General features: G+C 46.0%; 1 protein-coding gene across 3 annotated transcripts in view; it reads left to right on the top strand.

The window, feature by feature from the left end:
- Window positions 1–2181: 2181 nt before the first annotated feature.
- The window catches only part of LOC132828136 (putative helicase MOV-10), a 96420-nt gene continuing 73822 nt past the window's right edge, over window positions 2182–24779 (top strand). The window contains exons 1-2 of one of the 3 annotated variants that reach the window (XM_060845052.1): window positions 2182–2426; window positions 10138–10237. In XM_060845052.1, the coding sequence (XP_060701035.1) occupies window positions 2290–2426; window positions 10138–10237 (237 nt within the window). In that variant the 5' untranslated portion in view covers window positions 2182–2289. Of the gene's footprint in view, window positions 2427–8064; window positions 8176–10137; window positions 10238–14080; window positions 14132–24779 lie in introns of those variants that run through there. The other 2 variants (XM_060845054.1, XM_060845055.1) reach the window with 2 other exon arrangements.

Genomic DNA, 24779 nt, shown 5'->3' with positions numbered 1-24779 from the left:
ACTCAAGTGGACTCCCTGCATACACAACAGTGACTACAAGAGCAGGTCAGAAGCTAAGAAACTTACAGTCACTCATTTCCTGACTCCCCAAAGCCTGTCCACCATCTACAATACACAAGTCAAAAGTGTGATGAAATACTGCCCACTTGCCTAGATGGGTACAGCTCCAACAACACCCAACTGGCTCAACACCATCCAGGATAAAGTAGCCCACTTGATTGGCACCATATCTACAAATATCCACTCCCGATGCTCAATAGCAGCAGTATATACTATCTACAAGATCAACAGAAATTCACCAAAGATTCTTGAAAAGCACCTTCCAAACCCATGTTTACCTCCATCTAAAATCACAGAATCCTTACAGTGTGAGAGCAGGCCATTCAGTCCATGTCAACCCTCTGAAAACTATCCCACCCAGACCTACTCCATTACCCTCTCCCTGTAATCCTGTATTTCTCATGGCTAATCCCTCCACACCTCTGAGTAATTTAGCATGGCCAATTCACCTGATCTACACATCTTTGGACTGTGGGAGGAAACTGGAGGAAACCCACACAGACATGAGGAGAAGGTGCAAACTCAACACATAAAAGTCACCTGAAGGTGGAATTAAACCCCGGTCCCTTGCGCTGTGAGGCAGCAGTGCTCGCCATCGTGCCACCATGCCATGAAGGACAAGGGCAGCAGATAAATGGGGAAACAAACACATGCAAGTTTCTCTCCAAGCCACTCACCAACCTGACTTGGAAGTACATCACCATGGGGTGGCACAGTGGCTCAGTGGTTAGCACTGCTGCCTCACAGCACCAGGGTTGACTGTCTGTGTGGAGTTTGCACATTCTCCCCATGTCTGAGTGGGTTTCCTCCGGGTGCTCCGGTTTCCTCCCACAGTCCAAAGATGTGTAGGTTAGGTGAATTGGCCATGCTAAATTGCCGTAGTGTTAGGTGCATTAGTTAGAGGGGAAATAGGTCTGGGTGGGTTACTCTTCGGAGGGTTGGTGTGGACTTGTTGGGCTGAAGGGCCTGTTTCCACACCACAGGGAATCTAATCTAAAAACATTCCCTGTCTCTGGGTGAAAATCTTGGAATTCCATCCTAGGACACTATGGGTCAACCTACATCATATAGTCTGGGTAAAAACAATGACTCCAGATTCTGGATCAGTGGTGCTGGACGAGCACAGCAGTTCAGGCAGCATCCGAGGAGTAGTGAAATCGACGTTTCGGGCAAAAGCCCTTCATCAGGAATATAGTCTGGAGCAATTCAAGAAGACAGCTCATCACCACCTTCTCAAGAGCAACTAGGGACACGCAATAAATCTTGGCCAGCCAAGATTTAAAAAATCCACGAACAGGTTGATGAAAAACACTGAAAAATTCAGCTGTTAGGTAAGGGGTTCTGGTGGTAGTGACTCTACCTATGAACCAGGATGCTTGGGTTCAAATCCCACTTGCTGGAGTGGCGTTTAATAACATCTCTCAGCAGGTCAGCTAGGACACTATGTATTGCCAGCAATGACTTGAGGTCTCCCGAACTCTCCAATCTTTGATGCTGATTTGGTTGAATCTCCAAGGGTATTTCTCAGCTTTCCCTTGCTGGAAGTTTTTTATAGGATACTGATGAGGTGTAAAATCTAATTGCTGAACAATGCAGGACAATGGCAGGTCATTGATTTAATTCAAGGTTTGCATAGAGAACATTCCAAGGGGTAGTGAATTTTAAAAGAAACAGGAAACTTTCTAGCAGGCTTGGTGTCTGGTAAAAGTTCACAATTTAACAAAATAAAGCTAAAAAGGTCCCACAGCAGTAAATATTTTCCAAATCTGATTAGGGCCTGTCCCAAGCGCCAGCTTGTCACTAAAACAAAAATTGGGTATTTGCAAGTTGCGTTTCTAGATGGGTGATGTTGCAAATGTTCTGCTAGACTCATCTCGAATCCCCGGGTTTGGACCATCTATCACTGACTTGCAATTAAATACACCCTGGGTTTACATCATATTTGAACCTGGTGTTTAAAAAAGGCCAAAGTAATTCACTCATTTCCCAAGTGTGACTGCGATTTGAGAGTAAGTTTCGCTTTCGTTTCCACATATTTTAAAAAATTCGGCTTTCAGAACTTCGGAAACAACCGAGTTGCCTCATTTGTTGTCCTCTCTCTCTCTCTCTTTTTGAAAGCGACAATTCCCTTCAAACTTTGAACCCCGCCCCTTGTTTCATTTACTCTGTTTCCCTGAAAGGGCGGTGTGTCCATTTCAATTAGTGGTCATTTAAAACAAAACAACCGAGATGCCTAAGAAGTTCCGTATCAAAGAGATGCGTGAGGTGGGGCTGAAGTTTATAGAATTTCTAAAGGATGCGGAGCAAGAAGAAGTGACCGACAGGGAGATTCTTAAAAGTATTTACAATTCCCAATTTCGGGGCAGGTAATGTGTCGTTTATTTTATATCAACGAGTCCAGGCGGGCCGGGAGAAATTGCTACTTTCCCGGCGGCTGTGTATCCAAAATGTTGCTACTTTTAGTTTGAGATGTTGGGGAGGATTTCTTGATTGTACAACATGCTCTTTCCTACAGGGGCTGGTTGTTGGATGTTGCTGAACAGCATTGCTGAGAGTTTACAGCAACATCAGCAACCCAGGCAAGAGTTCAAGGGAGTATTTTCGGTTCGGGAGGGGAGAGTGGGGATAGCTCTATTGGTTGTTTTTGTGCGAGAGATATTTTGTGGAGGTCGGTTTCTTAGTAGGATGTTTGAAATTGGCTATTGCTGATTTGAAATATGAACGTACCAATGAGAATGGCTGCCACCTTCAAGGAAGGATGTGGAAATAATTACACAAACTAATTAATTGTTCCTTTTTTGAAATGACCCCATCCAGGCCATTCCTCTCTATTTCCCCCCCCCATTTCATTCCCACTCCACACATGCCCCACTCTATTTCCCCCAATCCCCTCACTCCATTCCCCCCATGCCAGACATTCTCTAACTCCACCCTGCACTCCAACTTGTACCCAGAGAGGAAAAAAAGTAAGAAAAATCTGGAAAAGACACTTTACGTTTTGATTTGGAGGCGTCAGTGTTGGACTGGGGTGTACAAAGTTTAAAAATCACACAGCACCAGGTTATAGTCCCAACAGGTTTTAGATTAGATTCCCTATGGTGTGGAAACAGGCCCTTCGGCCCAACTAGTCCATACCGACCCTCTGAAGAGAGCAACCCACCCAGTCCCATTGCCCTACATTTACCCCTGACTAGTGCACCTAATGGTATGGGCAATTTAGCATGGCCAATTCACCTGACCTGCATATCTTTGGAATGTGGGAGGAAACTGGTGCACCCGGAGGCAACCCATACAGACACAGGGAGAATGTGCAAACTCCACACAGACAGTTGCCTGAGGTGGGAATGCACTCTCCTTCCCCAGTGGTGCATTAATTTCCATTTTAACCAGCAATGCTATCCCACCTTTCCAAAAACCGAATCTCCCTAGATATTCAGTTTCAATTTCTGATTACTGTGTAGCCACATCTTAATCCCGACTGTGTCATACCTGTTTGTATTTACCTGTGTGACTAATTCATCTACTTTATTGTGAATGCTGCGTGCGTAATGGCACAAGGCCATAAGACTGGACTTTGTAACATTCTGAGGTAAAAACAATGACTGCAGATGCTGGAAACCAGATTCTGGATTAGTGGTGCTGGAAGAGCACAGCAGTTCAGGCAGCATCCTAGGAGCAGGAAAATCAACTTTTCGGGAATTCCTGATGAAGGGCTTTTGCCCAAAACATCGATTTTCCTGCTCCTCGGATGCTGCCTGAACTGCTGTGGTCTTCCAGCACCACTAATTTGTAACATTCTGAGTCCATTCGTATTGTTTGGCAGGGGCCCTGTATGATCCATGCCCTTGAATTCTCTGCCCATTACTTTTCTTATTTTAATTTTATTTGTTTAACCATTTGTGCAACATTAAACAATATTCCCTGGATTAAAAGCCAATTCCTGTTCTTTGTAAGGACTTAGTGGGCCAATTGGAACTGAAAATGGGAATAGGCCATTCAGCCCTTTATCCTGCTCTGCCCTTCAATGAGGTAATGTCTAATATAGTTGTGGCCCCAGCTCTGTTTTCCCATCTGCTGTCCCTATAACCCTTGACTCCCTTGACTATCAAAAATCTATCTATTTCAACCTTGAATTAATTTCAAGACACCTCCTCCTCCATTAGTTTATTGGGAAGAGAATCCCATACTCTGAGAAGGAAAACTAAATCTTCTAGGCTCTTCCTTAACAAGACTTCTGATTTATTAACAAAAACCCAAGAACTTCAGATGCTGGAAATCTGGGGGACTACAAAAATGGCTGGAGAAACTCTGGCAGGTCTGGCAGCATCTGTGGAGAGAAAGCAGAGTCAATGTTTCCAGATCAGTGGCTCGTTTTTGTTTTCTTCAAAACACACTGGAATCAAAACATAGACTCTACTTTTTATCGACAAATGCTGCCAGACTCATAATTGTTTTTCTGATTCTTGAACTGTCTCCCCTAGTTCTTGTATCCCTCGCAAGAGGAAAAAACCTCATGAAATCCACCCTACCCAATCCTCTCAGGAACTTTGGTTCAATGAGATCATCTCCATTTTTCAAAACCCCAGTGGGTATAGCCCCAACCTGTTCAACCTTTCTTCATAATGTAAGTCCTTGATTCAAAATAAAACCAAGATACCGGAGATCTGAAAGAAACTTATTAGGGAAATTGCTGGAGAAACTCAGGACTGGGAATATCTGTGGAGAGAAAGGAGAGTCAACATTTCGCGACCAGTGATTTTTTTTTCTCTCTCCTCTCAGAGCAGACACTGGAGTCAAAGCGTGACTTTGTTCATCTCTCTCTCTCTCTCTCTCTCTCTCTCTTGCTGTTTCACCAGCAGTTTCTGTTTTTGTAGTAAAACTTCCCAACTTGTACCTCCATGTCATAATCAACAATGTTTCATTTTCCTTCAAATCGCTTGCTGTTCCTGCAAATTAACGTTCACGTGATTCACTTACCAGGACACTCCAGATTCCTCTCTGCAATCATGCTCCCTTTAAGTAGTAAGCAGCATTTCTTTTCTTACTGTCAAAATGGCCAAGTTCACATTCCTCCATTCTGTACTCTAGATTTTGGCCTATTCACTTCTCTGCTGTGTTGTTAGATTTATGAAGAAGCTAGATACGGGGGTGAAAGGAACAGAAAGATTCAGATACAGTGGAAGTCTTTGTGCACTAGAAGCAACCCTGGTGTGAATCAGATGGGCCGAGTAGCCTGTTTCTGTGCAGTAAATATTATTTACAGCTATTTATTTATGCAGTGATTGTTGTGGAAAAAGCAATGTCACCTGATTAGTCACTGGGGTTTTTAAAAAAAAAATTCATTGACAGGATGTGGACATTGTTGGCGAAAAAGCCATCTGGTTCACTGATATCCTTTACGGGAAGGAAGTCTGCTGTCCTTGACAAGTCAGACCTACATGTGATAACAAATTGCTGCTGATGCTGAAAACTCTACTGAAGACAACAAATGCAGGTGATGACAGTAAGTCAGCCAGTATCTGGTGGTGACTTGGAGATGCTGGTTTTGGAGGTGTACAAAGTTAAAAATCGCCCAACACCAGGTTACAGTCCAACAGGTTTATTTGGAAGCACTAGCTTTCGGAACGCTGCTCCTTCAGCTGGTTGTGGAGTATAAGATACAGAGGTTGTAGCAATATCTATAGTCTCACACAGGGCAGCTCACCCCTAATATGAATTATCTGGGCTGATATGACACCAATTGTTAAAGTTTCACTTTGAGAATGTAAATTTTAAATGTTCTGCGACTTACATATGAAAGAACTGAAACCAACATATTCATTCTAAAAGATGAGAGACTTAACGAACAATCCAAGTCTTTTTCAACATATACTTTCAGTTGCATCACACTGTAAACTTTTATTTTATAAATTCTGTGTCTTACGATCTTATACTCCACAACCTGATGAAGGAGCAGCGCTCCAAAAGCTAGTGCTTCCAATAAACCTTTTGGACGGTAATCTGGTGTTGTGATTTTTTTTTAAAAAACACCATGGAGAGAGAGCAAGCTAATGTTTTGAGTCTAGATGATTCTTCATCCAAGCTGAGGTGTGCAGGGGACAGCATTCATACAACAGTTTTGGAGGGGGAGTGCTGGGGTAGTGGGTGTAGAGTGGCAGTGAAAAAAAAACGTTGACAGTTCGGTTTAAGTGATTGGAGATTGAGAATGGCAGAACAGTGGTGTGTCTCCTGCCAGACCGGAAAGGATAGTAATGGGTTGGGCGGGGAGGGAGCACAGGACATGATAGCAAGTTAAAAGAAAGGAAAGAAACATTCACAATTTAAAGGTGTTGAACTCTATATTAAGTCCAGAAGGCTGTAGTGCCTAGTCAGACATTTCTTCCTCCCACCTCCTGGATCATGAACCCACATCTGAACATCAAGCCATTGTTGCCAGGACACTCGCTGATTTCTCCTTTAATTCATCTCACTTCTCCCAAGTCAAAGCAGTGGCTGTGGGCACCTGCATGGGTCCAAGTTGTGCCTGCTTTGTTATGGGGTATGTGGAACAATCCTTGCTCCAGTCTTTCACTGGCCCCTACTACAGCACTTTTCATTGTACATTGGTGACGGCTTCAGTGCCACGTCATACTCTGAGAACCTTGAAAACTTCATTCATTTTGCCTCCAGTACCAACCCCTCTATAACTTCCACTTTGTCCATTTCTGACACTTCCCTTCCATTCCTTGACCTCTGTGTCCATTTCAGGAAATAGAATCCATTCCAAAGCCACTGACTCCCATAGCTGCCTTCCCTACAGCTCGTCACATTCCCATGTCCGGGAAGGACTCCATCCCATTGTCCCAGTTCCTTCACCTACATTGTATCTGTTCAGGTGATGCACCTTCCAAAGCAGCGCTGCTGACATGGCTTGCTTCTTCCATGACCATGGGTTCCCACCAACTGTGGTTGACAGGGCCCTCAGCTGCATCTGGCCTATCACCCATGCTTCCCACCTTGCCCCTTCCCATCACTCATCATCGTGATCAGGTCCCCCTTGTCCTCCCCTTTCATTCCACCAACCTTTTAATTCAAAGGATCATTCTCCATAATTTCCGACAACTCCAACAGAACTCCACCACCAAATACATCTTCGCCTCACTCCCCCGTCTGCATTCTGCAGGGATCATTCCCTCCGAGACATCCTAATCCATTCCACAATTGCAAACACCACTCTCCGTCTCCAAGGCACCTTCCCATGTAACTGCAGAAGGTGCAATACCTGCCCCTTCCCTTCCTCCCTGCTCACCATCCTGGGGCCTAAGCACTCTGCCCAGGTGAAGCAGCATTTCACCTGTAGCTCCTCCGATCCGGTGTGTTCACCTGCGGCTCCTCTGACCCAATGTGGCCTCCTCTACATTGGAGAAACCAAACACAGACTGGGTGACTGCTTTGTGGAACGCCTCCTGTCTGTGCTCAAGCCTGATCCCAACCTTCCCATGGACGGTCATTTTAGCAGTGTCCTGCTCACATACCCCCATGTCTGTCCTTGGCATGCTGCAGTGTTCCAGTGAATCACAGCGCAAACTGGAGGAACAGTATCTCATCTTCAGACTCAGCACTTTACAATCTTTTAGATTTGATGTTGAGTTCAATGTCTTTTGAAATTGTGAACATGTCTTTCCTTCCTTTCAGCTTGTTATCATGTCCTCTTCCCCGCAGCACCTGCCCCTCCCCCCACCCCCCACCCCCATCCCATTTACCGTGCTTACAGTCTGACAGGAGAGCTGCTATCGTTTTGCCATTCTCACATTCCGATCACTTAAACTGAACTATCAACATCTTTTCTTCACTGCTACTCTATACCCACTACCCCAGCACCGCTACCAGCAGCCCCCCATCCCCCAATATTATAGCATAAATGCTGTCCCCTTTACACTTCATTTCAGCTCTGATGAAGTGTCATCTACACTCGAAAAGTTAGCTTGCACTCTCTCTCCATGGGTGCTGTGTGACCCACTGTGATCTCCAGCACTTGTAGTCTTCAGACCTGCATGTGACTCCAGGCCACAGCAATGTGATGACTCCGAACTGCCCTCTGATATGGCCGACCAAGACACTCACTTTAGTTTGGGGGTAAGCAATGGCTTTGCCAGTGATGCACATGTTCTGTGAAAGTTGTTTTAAAATTTATTCTTTTTATAGCAGTTTGGAAATTTTGTTTGGCTTCATTGTTCCAATAGTCGTTCTCACCCCACCCCTCCTACCTCTTCCTTTTGAGTTGAATACATTCGAGTGGCAAATATTGGCTGATCCGGCACCATTTTGATATTTGATGCCTACTCAGTGAGGTGGTAGCTATGCTCTCACTCTCTTTCCTCTTTCTGCTGTTTGCTGCAGTGAGAGGGTTCTACTCGGAAAAAACGAGCAGGAAACGGGGAGGCAAATTGACTCCAAATTATGACTAATATGTCAATATAGGTTAGCTCAGATTGTGTTTATTGCCCACATTAGCTGCAGTCCAAATTCTGTGTACCTTCCACGTTTATCTCCCTTTTCACTTCATCCATCTGTCGATTGTACTAAGTATTGATATGGTTACTACTGCAGTCCCTTAACAGCAGCAACTTGTACTGAAGCATATCTTTAGTGTACTGAGTTAAACATCACAATATCAGGTTATAGTCCAACAGGTTTAATCAGAAGTACTAGCTTTCTGAGCGCTGCTCCTTCATCAGGTGGGACTGAGTCATAAGACACAGAATTTATAGCACAAGATCATAATGTCATGCAACTGATACGGTATATTGAACAAACCTAGTTTTTTCCAGTGTAGTAAAGCATTCAAAGCTGCTTCACAGGAGCTTTCCACAACAAAATTAGACTGAGTCACATGTGATGACATTTAAGGTAGGAGAACTCTCCAAAGGTGAGGTTTATTTGATGACATGCCTCAAAGAGAGAAACCTGAAACACCAGTTTTTTTTTTAAAAAAAAGTGAATGGCTTTATTTCATTTCATTATCAGGTCCTCCCCAAGGTGCTACACAGACCAAGGCGTATTTTTGAAATGTTGTCACTGTTGTGATAGAAGAAACAGGAAAACCAATGGGCACATAGCAAGAACTGGGAGAAAGTAAGGACTGCAGATGCTGGAGATCAGAGGCAGGAAAACAAATTTATTTCCCAAAACTATGATTTTAGATGTGGGCTTGATCACAGACACAATAAAAGCAAAAATTGCTGGAGATCGGAGTGGAAAAAATGTGGTGTTGGAAAAGGACAGCAGGTCAGGCAGCATCCGAGGAGCAGGAGAGTGGACGTTTTGGGCATAAGCCCGTCATCAGGAAGTTTGTGAACAGCAGTACAGACACAAGTTGTTTTTGTCAACAAGTGGGCAATAGTGAGCCCCCATGAGGTCCTGTGAACTGTACTCTAATTTTAATTTAATGCTCGTGTAAGAGTTCCTAAACTATTAATCCAAAGTCCAGTATGAATTATCTGAGGACGTGGGTTTGCATCCCAGCAGGGGATATGGTGAGATTTGTATTCATTTAAAATACAATGACCATGTAATCGCTGTCCTTCCCTGGTCTGGCCTGCATGTGATTGCAAACAAGCAATCTGGTTGACCCTGAACTGCCCCCGAATGACTGAACGAGGTGCTCTGTGCAGGGCCATTAAAGAACAGGCAACAAATGCTGACCCCACAGACGATGTTCATGTCCCAGGAGTGAAGGAAAGGAAAAAAAAACCCGTTGGTTTTGAAACTGGCAAAGTGAAGGATTGTGGAGCAAGTGAGGTCTGCAGATGCTGGAGATCAGAGCTGAAAATGTGTTGCTGGAAAAGCGCAGCAGGTCAGGCAGCATCCAAGGAATCCTGAAGAAGGGCTTATGCCCGAAACGTCGAATCTCCTGTTCCTTGGATGCTGCCTGACCTGCTGCGCTTTTTCCAGCAACACGTTTTCAGCAAAGTGAAGGATTGGACAGGCTGTTCATCAAGCCTTCCAATTGTGTGAGTGTTTCCAGCTCAGTGAGTTTACATTCACCCCTCCTCCTTACAGCAGCCTTTGATTGTAGTGTGTTTCTTTCTGTTGCAGGAATGGTGTCCTAAGTGTCAATTTCTCGAGTGTACTTTATGCACTCAGTCGAACAGGGAAAGCCCGGGTAACTGGTGGCCAGGTCTATTTTAACTCTCAGGTATGTTGTTGCTCACACTCCACACTGAAACTGGCAATGATGTTTTAGATTAGACTTACAGTGTGGAAACAGGCCCTTTGGCCCAACAAGTCCACACCGACCCGCCGAAGCGCAACCCACCCATACCCCTACGTTTACCCCTTACCTAACACTACGGGCAATTTAGCTTGGCCAATTCACCTGACCCGCACATCTTTGGACTGTGGGAGGAAACCGGAGCACCCGGAGGAAACCCACGCAGACACGGGGAGAACGTGCAAACTCCACACAGTCAGTCGCCTGAGTCGGGAATTGAACCCGGGTCTACAGGCGCTGTGAGGCAGCAGTGCTAACCACTGTGCCACCGTGCCGCCCAGAAATGTTATACCGACCTGTCCGAGCTCTCTAGTCTGTCTGTCTGTCTGATTGGCTACTATCCTGCCAATATGATACTACTTCAATCCTAAAGAACAGTCAGACTGTACTCGAAATGTTAACTCTGTTTCTCTCCATGGATACTGCCAGACCTGCTGAATTTCTCCAAAAGTGCTTCTGATTATCCTACCTTTCAAAAGCTCCAAGGGAGGATAAACATTCCTCGCAGACTAGTTGGGGAAGACAGGAATAAACATAAAATGTGGAAATGTGAGACCTCCTGCCACATTTGCAATGGGACAAACAGCTTGTCAACTAACGTGACCGTTGGGAATCATGGGATTGGGTGGCAAAGAGTTTTCTTGTGGCTGTTGCAGAGGGTGGGTGCTGATGGGACTGTCAAGCTTGAGAACTGATTGATTGTCCTGACTATGATCACTCCATCCCACAGAGTGAACGGAGGTGTGAAGTGGGCATTTGACAAAGCCTCTAGTCAAGTTTCTGACTTGTGTTGCCAACCGTGTGTCTAAGACTGCGGTTATGCACTGTTGATAGTATGGGAAATCCCCCACCAAACAACCACACACCCGCTGCTCCCAACTTAGCTGTTGGTGTTGGTAGCATTGTTGCATTTCTGTTTTGTAAATTCAGAGTGTGCCTGTTGTCTCTCTCTAGAGATGGCCCTGAGCAATGAATTGTCATGAACTAGTTTGATGCAACTGTGTGAATGTATTGGGAGGGTACAGCCAACTGCAGATGTCGAGAGGCTGGAGTGATACAAGGCATTATGGGCACACTGGCATCTCGAAAGGAAGGAGATCATTATCCCCCTGCTCCAGTACAGGGACCCCACCCCCCAAAGGGAGTTTAGGAGAAACTAGTAACACTGGAGTTACCTCTCTGCTTTTCCCAGCCCATATCAGGTTGTAGTTAAATGATCTGCACCATGTTTGTGTAGGTGGAAACCTTTGGGGGAAAAGCCAATCTGTTGTTGGAATTATTGCTACTCTCTGTTCAGTGTAACATGAAGATTTAATTGTGTCTTGGTTCACTAATACATGAGAATGTTGAGATAAAGTGAACCAAGGACACAGTTGTTATGCTCTAGGCTGCAGTCTTTGATTTATGTTAGCAATTGCAGGTGCAGAGTCTCCACAGTAAAAAGCAACAAATGTGTTTTCAGGTGTCATGTTAACCATTTTCCCCTCTGCAATACCGCTTGGATTTATAACACTGCTTTTAAGATTATTTACAATCTAAGGTGCCTTTTGAAGGATTCTTGATCAGTTTGATGCTGACTGGTAGCTAAACGCTGGGCTAAAGGAGGTGTTTTTAAGAAGCCTCTAAAGGTGGAGAGGGGTAATTCTTGGGCTTAGGGCTGGGGCAGCTGAAGACGCAATCGTCAGTGGGGGGGGCAGTTAAAATCAGAGATGCGCGATAGATTGAAACGCGAGGAGCGATGGTGCCTTGGAGGAGGTTGCACAGATCGTGTTGACGGGGCTTGGGGGCCAAGCTGTGGAGTGATTCAAAAGCAAAGGACGAGGCTTCTAAAATGAAGGAGATTCTGGTCTGTGAGCCACCGTAAATTGAACAAGCACAGGGGTGATGGGTGAATGCTTCTTGTCTGTTTGACTACAGCAGCAGAGTGCATAACTTGCATCACATAGTGACAGCTGGCTGAGAAGGATTTGGTACTAAACCCCTGTCAATGAAATGCCTATCATTTGTGTAATGTGGTTCCATCAAAATGCAAAATACCATCAGTCACTGTTAAATAATCTAATTAAATATATTTTTCACATTTTAATTATTTATAATGTTTTTGGGTTGTTGTTGTTGTCGTCGTCATCAGACTTATTTTTGGGCATGTTGTTGAAATCCACTCTGAGGGTGTGGTGTTACTGGTAATGTTATCCTTGATGACTGACTCTTGGCTGTACTTTTGAGAAGGTGGTGTCAAATTGCCTTCCATGTGATAAACGGACTCCCACAATGCAGTTAGACAGGGATTTTATCCCAGTGAGGCACTCGAAAGGGCATTGGATGATTATTTGGGTGGCACCGTGGCACAGTGGTTAGCACTGCTGCCCCACAGCGCCAGAGACCCGGGTTCAATTCCCACCTCAGGCGACTGTCTGTCTGTGTGGCGTTTGCACGTTCTCCCCGTGTCAGCGTGGGTTTCCTCCGGGTGCTCCGGTTTCCTCCCACAGTCCAAAGATGTGCGGGTCAGGTGAATTGGCCATGCTAAATTACCCGTAGTATTAGATAAGGGGTAAATGTAGGGGTATGGGTGGGTTGTGCTTCGGCGGGTCGGTGTGGACTTGTTGGGCCGAAGGGCCTGTTTCCACACTGTAAGTAATCTAATCTAATCTAATCTAAATGATGTGCAGGAATATCTGGGTGGGCCAAAGCAGGAGATTGGCACAAGATAATAGAACTGATGCAGGAACAATGGACTGAATGGTCTTCTTTTACACCATAACAATTCTGTGATGATTGGAGTAGGTGCTATGTGCCCAGGTGGGAATAGACAGGACACATGTTGAGTTGCTGCTCCCAGCACCCACTGCCTTTACGCTCCTAAATGGGAGTTGCTGTCAGTTTAAAAGATATTCTCAAAGGAGCCTCGGAAACTTGCATGCAGCGTGTTTGTACGTGGTACATTCTGCAACAGTGCCCTGCTGATGGAGTGAGCAAGTATTTCATGTACTATATAAGGTGTCAGTCAAGCTTTCTCTTGGGTGGTATGGAATTTCCTGACTATACAAGTCCAGGCAAATAATATTCCAGCAACGGCCTCTCTCTTGTTCAGGGTAGAAACTTCGCCAAGCCTGAAGGTAAGGCACTCACTGCAGAATAGTCAGTGATGGACTTCTGTCTGCTTCTGATCTTGGTAACACCTGGAGAACTGAATAATGTAATGGATGTTGAAAGGATCTGGTTCGGTTCTCTGTGGTAATAGTGATTGTCTGCCACTTCTGCCAAATAACGTTCAAGCCACACTTATCAGTCCAAAGCTGAATGTTGTACAGGTCTTGCTGTGTACAATGCTAATAATAACAACAGCGAGAAAGATGATCAAGCCGGAACAGTTGATTAATCTGCAGTCATACACCCACAGAGTAAGCAGTTGTGGGCGCCATCCGTTTCGAGTGTGCAGTCGTCCCTTTTAAGGAGATGGAGAGATTGACTCATTCAACTGTTCTGTTTTCATGTTAACTTTGTGAAAATAAGCAGCCACCTCTTATCGTTTGGTTCTGAGGGTGCCTGCCTGTTGTTGAATGAAATTTTAAGGAGGTTAATAACAAGATGTGCCTTGGTGTGAGACTGTTCTCAGCTCAAAGAAAGATTAAACAAAATGCTGGGTTTCTCCCTTTTCAGTCAAGGACACCGAAATGATAATTGACGTGGGCACACAAACAGGAACTGAGCAAGAATTTGTGTTCATGGTTTCAGGTATTTTCAAACCAACCTGTTCAGAGCCGTAATTACACACCTCTGGAGCAGATGAGACGTGTTCCTGAACCTCCTGGGTCACTGGTAGGGACACTACCAATGTACTACCAACTCCTTTTTAAAAAGTTGTCCTTGCCAATGCTGGGCTGCAGCATTGTGAAACTGAAAGCTTTTTTTTTTCAATGCTGCTCACATATTAACGGTTTCACCTTTTTATACCAGGTCGTTTTCACTGCATCACCTTAACAGGGGCACTCTAGGATACTGTATCCCTGTGTAACTTGTCACAGCCCCTACATCTACCTCTGCTCTGTCCTGACTAAATAAAGCAACAAGCCTATATATAAAACATGGAGAATACTGTTTCCTGCACATCGCTACATCCTGTCTGCAGGCAGACATTATGTCAACAAAAAGTGTGCCAGCCTTCTTGTGGAGTCGGTGTTGAATTGACTAACGTGAACAAAACATAATAAATTGTCCTCGCCCCCCCCCCCCCCACCTTTTTTTTTGAAACTTGCTCATCAAGATCCACACTTTTTTTTTGTTGTTTTTGACTACCAGCAGGGTTGGTTGCAATTGTTTTTTACTTGCTCATTTAACTGATCACCTGAGCAGAGAAAGAATTGACATGATGCTTCAGGTAGAAAGTTTGGATGTCTCTGCGCTAAAGATTTGTTGAATTTTGATGATTTTAAACCAGTAAATTCTGTTGTTCTTGTAGCTCTGTGTCAGTTGTTCCACCATCATTAAGGGTGTGTCTGCATGAGGGGCATGGATAGGGTAAATAGACAAGGCTTTACCTGGGGGGGGATGGGGGGGTCGCAGGGGGCAAGTTTAAAACTAGAGGGCACAGGTTTAGGGTGAGAGGGGAAAGATTTAAAAGGGACCTCAGGGCAACTTTTTCACGCAGAGGGTGGTGTTTGTATGGTCTGAGCTGCCAAAGGAAGTGGTGGAGGTTGGTACAAATACAACATTTTAAAAGACAATTGGATGGATAAATGAATAGGAAGGGTTTAGAGGGATATGGGCCGAGTGCTGCAAATGGGACTAGATTAATTCAAAGTATTCAGTTAGCATGGATGAGCTGGACAGAAGGGTCTCTTTTCACACTGTACATCTCTCTGACTCTATGCTTTCAGAGTCTCCATTGTCTTCACCCACTTTGTTGTTTTCCCTCCTGCGTTAATTTTGCTGAGCTAATCTCCGAAAATGGGAGACCCAGCAGTTTCACCAGGTGAACATCTAGATTAGGAGCTGAAGAAGGCCACTTGGTCCCTTGAATTTGCTCTACTACTCAATCAGGCTATGGCTGATCTGGTTTGTTCCAGACTCCATGTTCCCGTCTAACCTAATAACCTTTGATTCCCTTGCCTTGAAATCTGTCTGCCTACTCCTAACACTGCCACCTGAGGCAGAGATTCAAAATTGTATCAAGGCCTGAGAGGAAAAAGAAATTTCTTTCAGTTGTGATCACCCCTCACTTTTCTAACATGGAGAGTCAAAATCAGCATTTTCCTCTGTTTTTCCTTTCTCTCTCTCTCGAGAGAGAGAGAGCGCGAGAGTGTACAGTGGATATTTATAAGAATGCTGCCAGAGTTTGCAAACTGTAACAATGGAGAAAGATTAGCTCGGTTAAGGTTAGTTTCCCTAGATGAGCGATTGATAGACTTAACTGAAGAGCATAAAATACTGAGGGGCTTGGATAGTGACCGACCTGTTTTCCTTGAGTGCAGGAGTCCACTAGCAGGGGTCACTGAGTTAAACTGCATGGTAGGCGGGTGAGAGGAGACAGAGACTTGGCGTTTGCTCAGCTGCAGAGCTTAATGCCTGAAAGTGAAACCACACATCAGCAATATGTGGATGGTAAGGCCTCCACCTTCGATCCCTCGCTCCTGGCTCAGAGCCGGTTTCAGCCAGGGCATTGGACAACACTGCAATCGATTTATTAAACAAATAGAAATTTTTTTCCGGGTTCCTTAATCTGGGGAACCCTGCTGAAAAATGTACAATTAGTACTGGCTGAAAATATAATTCTCCTGGGTTGTGAAGCCTCCGTCCCTCCCTCCTTCACTCATTCACTGTTTGAGTGTACAGATAAAGAATAGCTACAGGATTGATGTCAGCCATTACTGAGTCACGAGCGCCGTTGTCTTCATCAGGCTTTTGGGGGTTGTGACTGATTTGGCCAAGATTGGGAGCTGAATATCCAAGGATATACATCCTATTGAAAAGATAGGTAGATGGGTACAGGGGGTGAGGTTGCCTTATTAAGAAATGAAATTAACTCCATTGTAAGAAATGAAATAGGGTCAGATGGTGTAGAATCAATACTGATAGAATTGAGGAAGCACAAAAGTTTTTAAAAAATTGGAGTTTATGTACTGGCCTCCAAATAGTGGTTGGGAGCTGGGGCTCATGATACTCCAGGAGATGGGAAAGGCAAAGTTGCAGTGATCATGGGGGGATTTTAAAATGCAGGTGGACTGGGAAAACCGGGTTGGTTGTGGATTGCAAGAAAAGGAATTTGTGGAATACCTACCAGATGTTTTTTTTGGGAGCAGCTTGTGGTGGGGTCCCCTAGGGAACAGGCAATACTGGATTTACTGTTGTGCAACGAGGCAGACTTGATAAAGGAGCTTAAGGTGAAGGGACCCTTAGAAGGCAGTGATCATGTGATTAAATTTATGCCGCAATTTGAGGGGGAGAAGATAGAATCAGAGGTAACAGTATTACAGCTGAATAAAGGCAACCACAGAAGAATGAAGGGAGGAGCTGGGTAGAATTGACTTGGAGAGGATTCTGGATTATATTTTATGGTAAGCATAAATTCTACAAGAGAGATGGTTTGCACCTTAATACGTTAGGGACCAGCATTCTGGCAGGCAGGTTTGTTACTGCTACATTTAAACCAAGTAGTGGGGGGGGAGGGGACAAACTGGATGTTTTAAAAAGGAAATTGAAGGGAAAGTTAGAACAAGAGAAGTCAAGAAAGACAACTGTATCAATGAGGCAGAAAACTCAGAAAGGGATCATGCTGTAAGGTTGAGTGAAGTAGGGGTTGATGGGAAGGGTGAGAGCAGTACCAAATTTAAAATACTATACATGAATGCACAAAGCATTAGACATAAGATGGATGAGCTGGAGGCTCTTTTGGAAATTGGCAGATACGACATTGTGGGGATAACTGAGACGTGGCTTCAAGTGGACAGGGCCTGGGAAATGAATATTCAAGGCTACCCGTGCTATCGTAAGGGCAGACTGATGGGCAGAGGGGGTGGGGTGGCCTTGTTGGTAAGGGAGGCTATTCAGTTCCTTGAGTGGGGAGACCTAGAGTCAGGGGATGTGGAGTCAGTGTGGATAGAGCTGAGAAATACTAAGGGTAAAAAGACCGTCTTGGGAGTCATCCACAGGCCCCCAAACAGTAGTCTGGATGTCGGATGTAAGTTGAATCAGGAGCTGAAATTGGCCTGTCGCAAAGATGTTACTACAGTTGTTATGGGGGATTTTAACATGCAGGTAGACTGGGAGAATCAGGATGGTATTGGACCTCAAGAAAGAGACTTTGTGGAGTGCCTCCGAGATGGATTCTTAGAGCAGCTGGTGCTGGAGCCGACCAGGGAGAAGGCAATTCTGGATCTGGTATTGTGTAACGAACCAGAATTGGTCAGAGACCTCGAAGTGAAGGAGCCATTGGGAAGTAGTGACCATAATACATTAAATTTCAATCTGCAATTTGAAAGGGAGAGGGTACAGTCGGAAGTGACAGTACTTCTGTTGAATAAAGGGAACTATGGAGCTATGAGGGAGGAGCTGGCCAAAGTTCAATGGTGCAATACCTTAGCAGGGATGACCGTGGAGGAACAATGGCAGATATTTCTGTGTATAATGCAGAAGATGAAGGATCAGTTCATTCCTAAAAGGAAGAAAGATCTCAGGAGGAGGCATGGGTGGCCGTGGCTGACGAGGGAAGTTAAGAAACATATAAAGTTAAGAGAAAAAGTATAACCTAGCAAAGATAAGTGGGAAAACGGAGGACTGGGAAGCTTTTAAGGAGCAACAGAGGATTACTAAGAAGGAAATACGCAGAGGGGAAAATGAGGTACGAAGGTAAACTGGCCAATAATATAAAGCAGGATAGTAAAAGCTTTTTTAAGTATGTGTAAGGCAAAAAAATGGTTAAGACTAAAATTGGGCCCTTGAAGACAGAAACAGGGGAATATATTACGGGGAACAAATAAATGGCAGAAGAATTAAATGGGTTCTTCAGATCTGTGTTCACTGGGGAAGACACAAGCAATCTCCCTGAGGTAACAGTGGCTGAAGGACCTGAACTGAAGGGAATTTATATTTGCCAGGATTTGGTGTTGGCGAGACTGTTGGGTCTGAAGGTTGATAACTCTCCAGGGCCTGATGGTCTACATCCCAGGGTACTGAAGGAGGTGGCTCGGGAAATCGTGGATGCGTTGGTGATTATTTTCCAGAGTTCGATAGATTCGAGATCAGTTCCTGAGGATTGGAGAGTGGCTAATGTTATACCACTTTTTAAGAAAGGTGGGAGAGAGAAAGCAGGAAATTATAGACCAGTTAGTCTGACCTCAGTGGTGGGAAAGTTGCTGGAGTCTATTATAAAGGATGAAATTACAACACATCTGGATAGTAGTAACAGGATAGGTCAGAGTCAGCATGGATTTATGAAGGGGAAATCATGCTTGACTAACCTTCTTGAATTTTTTGAGGACGTAACTCTGAAGATGGATGAGGGAGATCCAGAAGATGTAGTGTACCTGGACTTTCAGAAAGCTTTTGATTAAAGTCCCACACAGGAGGTTAGTGAGTAAAATTGGGGCTCATGGTATTGGGGGCAAGGTACTAACTGGAATTGAAAGTTGGTTGGCTGATAGGAAACAAAGGTTAGTGATAAACAGCTCCATTTCGGAATGGCAGGCAGTGACCAGTGGGGTACCGCAGGGATCAATGCTGGGACTGTAGCTTTTTGCAATATATGTTAATGATATAGAAGATGGTATTAGCAATAGCATTTGCAAATTTGCTGATGATACTAAGCTGGGTGGCAGGGTGAAATGTGATGAGGATGTTAGGAGATTACAGGGTGACCTGGACAGGTTAGGTGAGTGGGCAGATGCATGGCAGATGCAGTTTAATGTGGATAAATGTATGGTTATCCACTTTGGTGCCAAGAACAGGAAGGCAGATTACTACCTCAATGGAATCAATTTAGGTAAAGGGGCAGTACAGAGAGATCTGGGTGTTCTTGTACACCAGTCAATGAAGGTAAGCATGCAGGTACAGCAAGTAGTGAAGAAGGCTAATAGAATGCTGGCCTTCATAGCAAGAGGAATTGAATACAGAAGCAAAGAGGTGCTTCTGCAGCTGTACAGGGCCCTGGTGAGACCACACCTGGAGTACTATGTGCAGTTCTGGTCTCCAAATTTGAGGAAAGACATTCTGGCTATTAAGGGAGTGCAGCGTAGGTTCACGAGGTCAATTCCTGGAATGGCAGGATTACCTTACACTGAAAGACTGGAGGGACTGGGCTTGTATACCCTTGAGTTTAGAAGACTGAGAAGGGATCTGATTGAGACATATAAGATTATTAAAGGATTGGACACTCTGGAGGCAGGAAACATGTTTCCGCTGATGGGTGAGTGCCGAACCAGAGGACACAGCTTAAAAATACGGGGTAGACCATTTAGGACAGAGATGAGGAGAAACTTCTTCACCCAGAGAGCTGTGGCTGTGTGGAATGCTCTGCCCCAGAGGGCAGTGGAGGCCCAGTCTCTGGATTAATTTACGGAAGAGTTGGATAGAGCTCTCAAGGATAGTGGAATCAAGGGTTATGGAGATAAGGCAGGAAGAGGATACTAATTAGGAATGATCAGCCAAGATCATATTGAATGGCAGTGCAGGCTTGAAGGGCTGAATGGCCTTCTTCTGCACCTATTGCCCAGTGGTGCTGGAAGAGCACAGCAGTTCAGGTAGCATCCGAGAGACAGTGGAACAGCAATGGCAGGAGTTTCTGGGAATAATTCAGGAGGCCTAGCAGAGATTCATCCCAAGGGAAAAAACAGCATGATACAGGGAGGAAGAGGGAACCATGGCCAACGAGGGAAGTCAGGGATAGCAGAAAATTAAAAGCAAAAGTATATAATGTGGTGAAGGGCAGGGGGAAACCATAGGATTGGGAAGCTTACCAAGACCAACAGAGGACAATAAAGAAAGAAATAAGGAGGGAGAAGATTCCATATGACGGTAAGCTAGCCAGCAATATAAAGGAAGACTGTACAAGTTTCAGTAGATATATAGGGTAAAAGTGGACACTGGACCTCTGGAAAATGACACTGGAGAGATCCTAGTTGGGCACAAGGTACCAGCTGAGGAACTCCGATAATGTCTTTTCAGTGGAAAACACAAGTAATATCCCAAACCTTCAAGAGAGTGAGGGGCGGAGCTGAGTATGGTGGCTAGCACAGGAGAAGCTGCTAGAAAAACTGAAGAATGGCCTGAAGGTGGATAAATCACCTGGGCCAGATGGACTACACCCCAGAGTTCTAAGGGAGACAGCTGAAAAGATAGTGGAGATCTTACAGGAATCACTAGAGTCAGGGAGGGCCCCAGAGGCTTGGAAAATCGCTAATGCAACTTCCCAGTTTAAAAAGGGAGTACGGCAAAAATTGAAAACTATAGGCCAATCAGCTTAATTGAGGTCATGAGTAAGATTTTGAAGTATGTTATAACGGATGAGATTTCTGAATAATTGGAAGAGTATGGTAAAATAGGACAAAGTCAGCATGGTTTCATCAAGGGGAGGGCATGCCTGACCAACCTGCTGGAAGTTTTGAGGAAGTAACAAACATGTTAGACCAAGGAGAGCCAATGGATGATCACTTCCTGGTCTTCAAGGAGGCCTTTGACACCATGGGCTCTTACCTTACTCAGTCGCCTCCTGTTTGGCACATTGGCAGAGGCAAGGTGCTAACATGGATAGAAGCTTGGCCGTCTGGCAGAGAGTGAGGATAAAAGGGTCCATCTCAGGATGGAAGTCAGTGACAAGTGGTGTTCCACAAGGCTCCGTGTTGAGATCACAACTTTTCACTTTATATATTAACGATCTAAGTGAAGGAACTGGGGGTATTCTGGCTAAGTTTGCCGAGATAGGAAGAGGGACAGGTAGCATTGAGGAGGTAGGGAGGCTGCAGAAGGATTTTGAACAGGATAGGAGAGTGGGCATAGAAGTGGCAGATGGCATACAGCATGCTGAAAGTATGAGGTCATGCACTTTTACGGGTCAAAATTAAAAATCACACACCTGGTTATGGTCCAACTTTTTTTGAGTTCAAAAATATACTTTATTCATAAAATAATTTGGTCTGTACAGTTGGTCATGCCATACATATGTAAACATTTACATACAGATTAGAATTTATCATTTTTATATACAGGTCTGTACATTTTTCAATCATATGCCCATATAATTAGCTGAGGCGTCAGCAGAGCCCAAATGACTGCGTGAGCCCCTTATTCTTCTTAGGCAGGTAGATGTTACACGGTGGTCTTTACCCACCGCGCCTTGGCGGCAGCTGCCCCAAACTTCAGCGCGTCCCTCAACACGTAGTCCTGGACCTTGGAATGTGCCAGTCTGCAACACTCAGTCGGGGTCAACTCCTTCAGCTGGAAGATTAACAGGTTTCGGACCGCCCAGAGAGCGTCCTTCACCGAGTTGATGATCCTCCAGGCACAGTTGATGTGTGTCCCAGGGAACAGAATGTAGAGCACGGAGTCCCGCGTCACAGCGCTGCTCGGGACGAAATTCGACAAACACCACTGCATTCCTCCCCAGACTTCTTCTGCGTAGGCACATTCCAGAAGGAGTGTGTGACAGTCTCGTCCCCACCGCAGCTGCTTCGAGGGCAGCGTGCGGTGCGGCTGAGAGTCCGGGTGTGCATAAAGGATCTCACAGGCAGAGCCCTTCTCACCACCAGCCAAGCCATATCTTGGTGCTTGTTGGAAAGTTCTGGCAATGAGGCATTCTGCCAAATGGCTTTGACCGTCTGCTCAAGGAACCGCTCAATAGGATCCACCCTCTCCTTTTCCTGAAGGGTCTCGAGGACACTACGTGCTGACCACTTCCTGATGGACTTGTGTCAAAGGTGTTTTTCTTCATAAACTTCTCCAGGTGATACGGAATGGTCCAACTATTCAGAGCGTTCCGCAGGAGCGAGGCCAGGCCCATCCTTCGCAACACCGGGGCCAGGTAGAACCTCAGTACGTAGTGACACTTGGTGTTTGCGTACCGGGGATCCACGCACAGCTTGATGCAGCCACACACAAAGGTGGCCATCAGGGTGAGGGTGACATTGGGTGTATTTTTTTCCCCCATTGCCCAGATCTTTATACAGTGAGTCCCTTCAGACCCAGTCCATCTTTGATCTCCATATAAACTGGAAGATGGCCGAGTGACTGTAGCGGCGCAGGTTCTGGGAATAGGACAGACCTGTGCCACGTATAACAGCAATGATAGTGCCTCACACCTGTTGACCAGGTTTTTTCCCGTGATGGAGAGCGACCATAGTTTCTGCCTCACTTTGCTGGTACGCTTCTCCCAAGACTTGAACCAAATACCCAGCACCTTCAGGTGGTCGGTCCTGACGGTGAAGGGGATCTAGGATTGGCCGGCCCAGTTCCCGAAGAGCATGGCCTCACTCTTGCCTCGGTTTACCTTGGCCCCCGAGGCCTGTTCGAACTGGTCACGTATGCACATGATTATGTGCACAGACAGCGGATCTGAGCAGAAAACGGCGACCGTTATCCATGTACAGGGAGGCCTTAACCTGCAGGCCCCAGCTGCCAGGAATAGTCACCCCTCTCAGGCTCGCACCCTTCCTGATGGACTCGGCAAATGGCTCTATGCAGCACACAAACAAGGCAGGAGAGAGAGGGCAGCCCTGCCTGACTCCAGATCTGACTGGGAAGCTATCAGTTTCCCACCCATTGATTGAGGCTGCACTGACAATGTTGGTGTAGAGCAGTCTGATCCAGTTGCAGATTCCCTTCCCAAAGCCCATTTTGGAGAGAACATCTCTCACATACCTGTGTGATATCCTGTCAAAGGCTTTCTCCTGGTCCAGGCTGATCAGGCAGGTGTCCACTCCCCTGTCCTGCACATAGGTGATCGTATCCCTGTGGAGTGCAAGACTCTCAGCGATCATCCTGCCCGGTACAGCACAGGTTTGGTCAGGGTGGATCACTGACCCCAGAGCAGACCTGACCCGGTTGGTGATTACCTTTGACAGAATTTTGTAATCCGCATTCAACAGTGAGATTGATCTCCAATTTTTGAATTCCTCCCTCTTCCCCTTCCGCTTGTAGATGAGGGTGATGATGCCTTTCCTCATGGATTCACTCATGGTACCTGCCCGAAGCATAACGACATACACCTCCAGCAAGTCCTGGCCAATCAAGCCCCACAGAGCGGAATAGAGCTCGACCGGTACGTCATCGCTTCCAGGAGTTTTATTCTTTTTGAAGGACTCAAGGGCCTTGGTCAGCTCGTCCAGAGATAGCGGCTGGTCCAGCATCCCGCATGTTCTGTCGTCGAAGACCTCTGATCGAGGACAGGAACGACTGGGAGGCCGTGCTGTCAGTCGGCTTCACGTCATACAGACTGGCATAGAAGGATTTACTGATCCTCAGGATGTCAGCCTGAGATGACGTCGCCGAGCCATCTTCTTCCTTCAGGCTGCTGAGCACAGAGCTCTCTTTGTGCACCTTCTGGAAGAAGAAACGTGAGCACGTCTCGTCCTGCTCCACCGAGCGTCCCTGGACCGGAAGATTATCTTGGAGGCCTCTGAGGCAAAGAGCGAGGCTTGCTGGCCCTTCACCTCCTTGAGGTCCTCCGTGACATCGACCCCCATCGTCTGCAGCAGGAGCAGGTTCTGCATACTTTCCTGGAGCTGGGACAGTTTTTCCCCGCCTCTTTCTCCTCCTGAACACCTTTTTGAGGATGAAGAACGTCTTGATATTCCCTTTTACTGTTTCCCACCAGTCCGCTGGGGACTCAAAGAGGGGCTTCACAGTTCTCCAACCTGCGTAGTCCCTCCTGAGCCCCTCAATGGGTCAACAGCTTTGTGTTCAGCTTCCACGTTCCCTGACATGCCTGCTGCTCGTCCTGTAGGTGACAGTCAGCCAGCAGGAGGCAGTGGTCAGAGAAGAACACCGGCTTGATGTCGTTGGATCTGACCAAGAACATTCGGGACACAAACAGGTAATCTGTCCTTGAGCAGATAGACCCATCTGCCTGTGACCATGTGTATCTACGCTGCGCTCCATCTGCAGGGGTGCTGAAAACGTCGTGCAGCTTGGCATCTTTTACCGCGTCCATCAGGGCTCTGGACGTGGCGTCCAGTTTACTGTCCCCCCCCCCCCCCCCCCCCCCCGCCCCCACCGGATCGTCCATCTGCATCAATGATACAGTTGAAGTCTCCGGCCAGAATGACCGGCCTGGACGTAGCCAGCAACAGTGGAAGCTGCTGCAGGACAGCCAACCGTTCACTCTTACCCACTGGGGCGTACACATTGATCAGTCTCAGGGGACCATTCTTGTACATGACATCGGTGACGAGGAGGTGCCCACCCACCACCTCCCTAACCTCTGAGATGGTGAAGTTGCCTCCTTGCAACAGGATACCCAGGCCGGAGGCGCGGCTATCGT

Source organism: Hemiscyllium ocellatum, chromosome 26 (genome assembly GCF_020745735.1).
Source record: "Hemiscyllium ocellatum isolate sHemOce1 chromosome 26, sHemOce1.pat.X.cur, whole genome shotgun sequence".
In the NCBI taxonomy this organism is placed as follows: Eukaryota; Metazoa; Chordata; class Chondrichthyes; order Orectolobiformes; family Hemiscylliidae; genus Hemiscyllium; species Hemiscyllium ocellatum.
The sequence above is the reverse complement of the archived record's forward strand: the minus strand, read 5'-3'. Positions and strand labels throughout refer to the sequence as shown.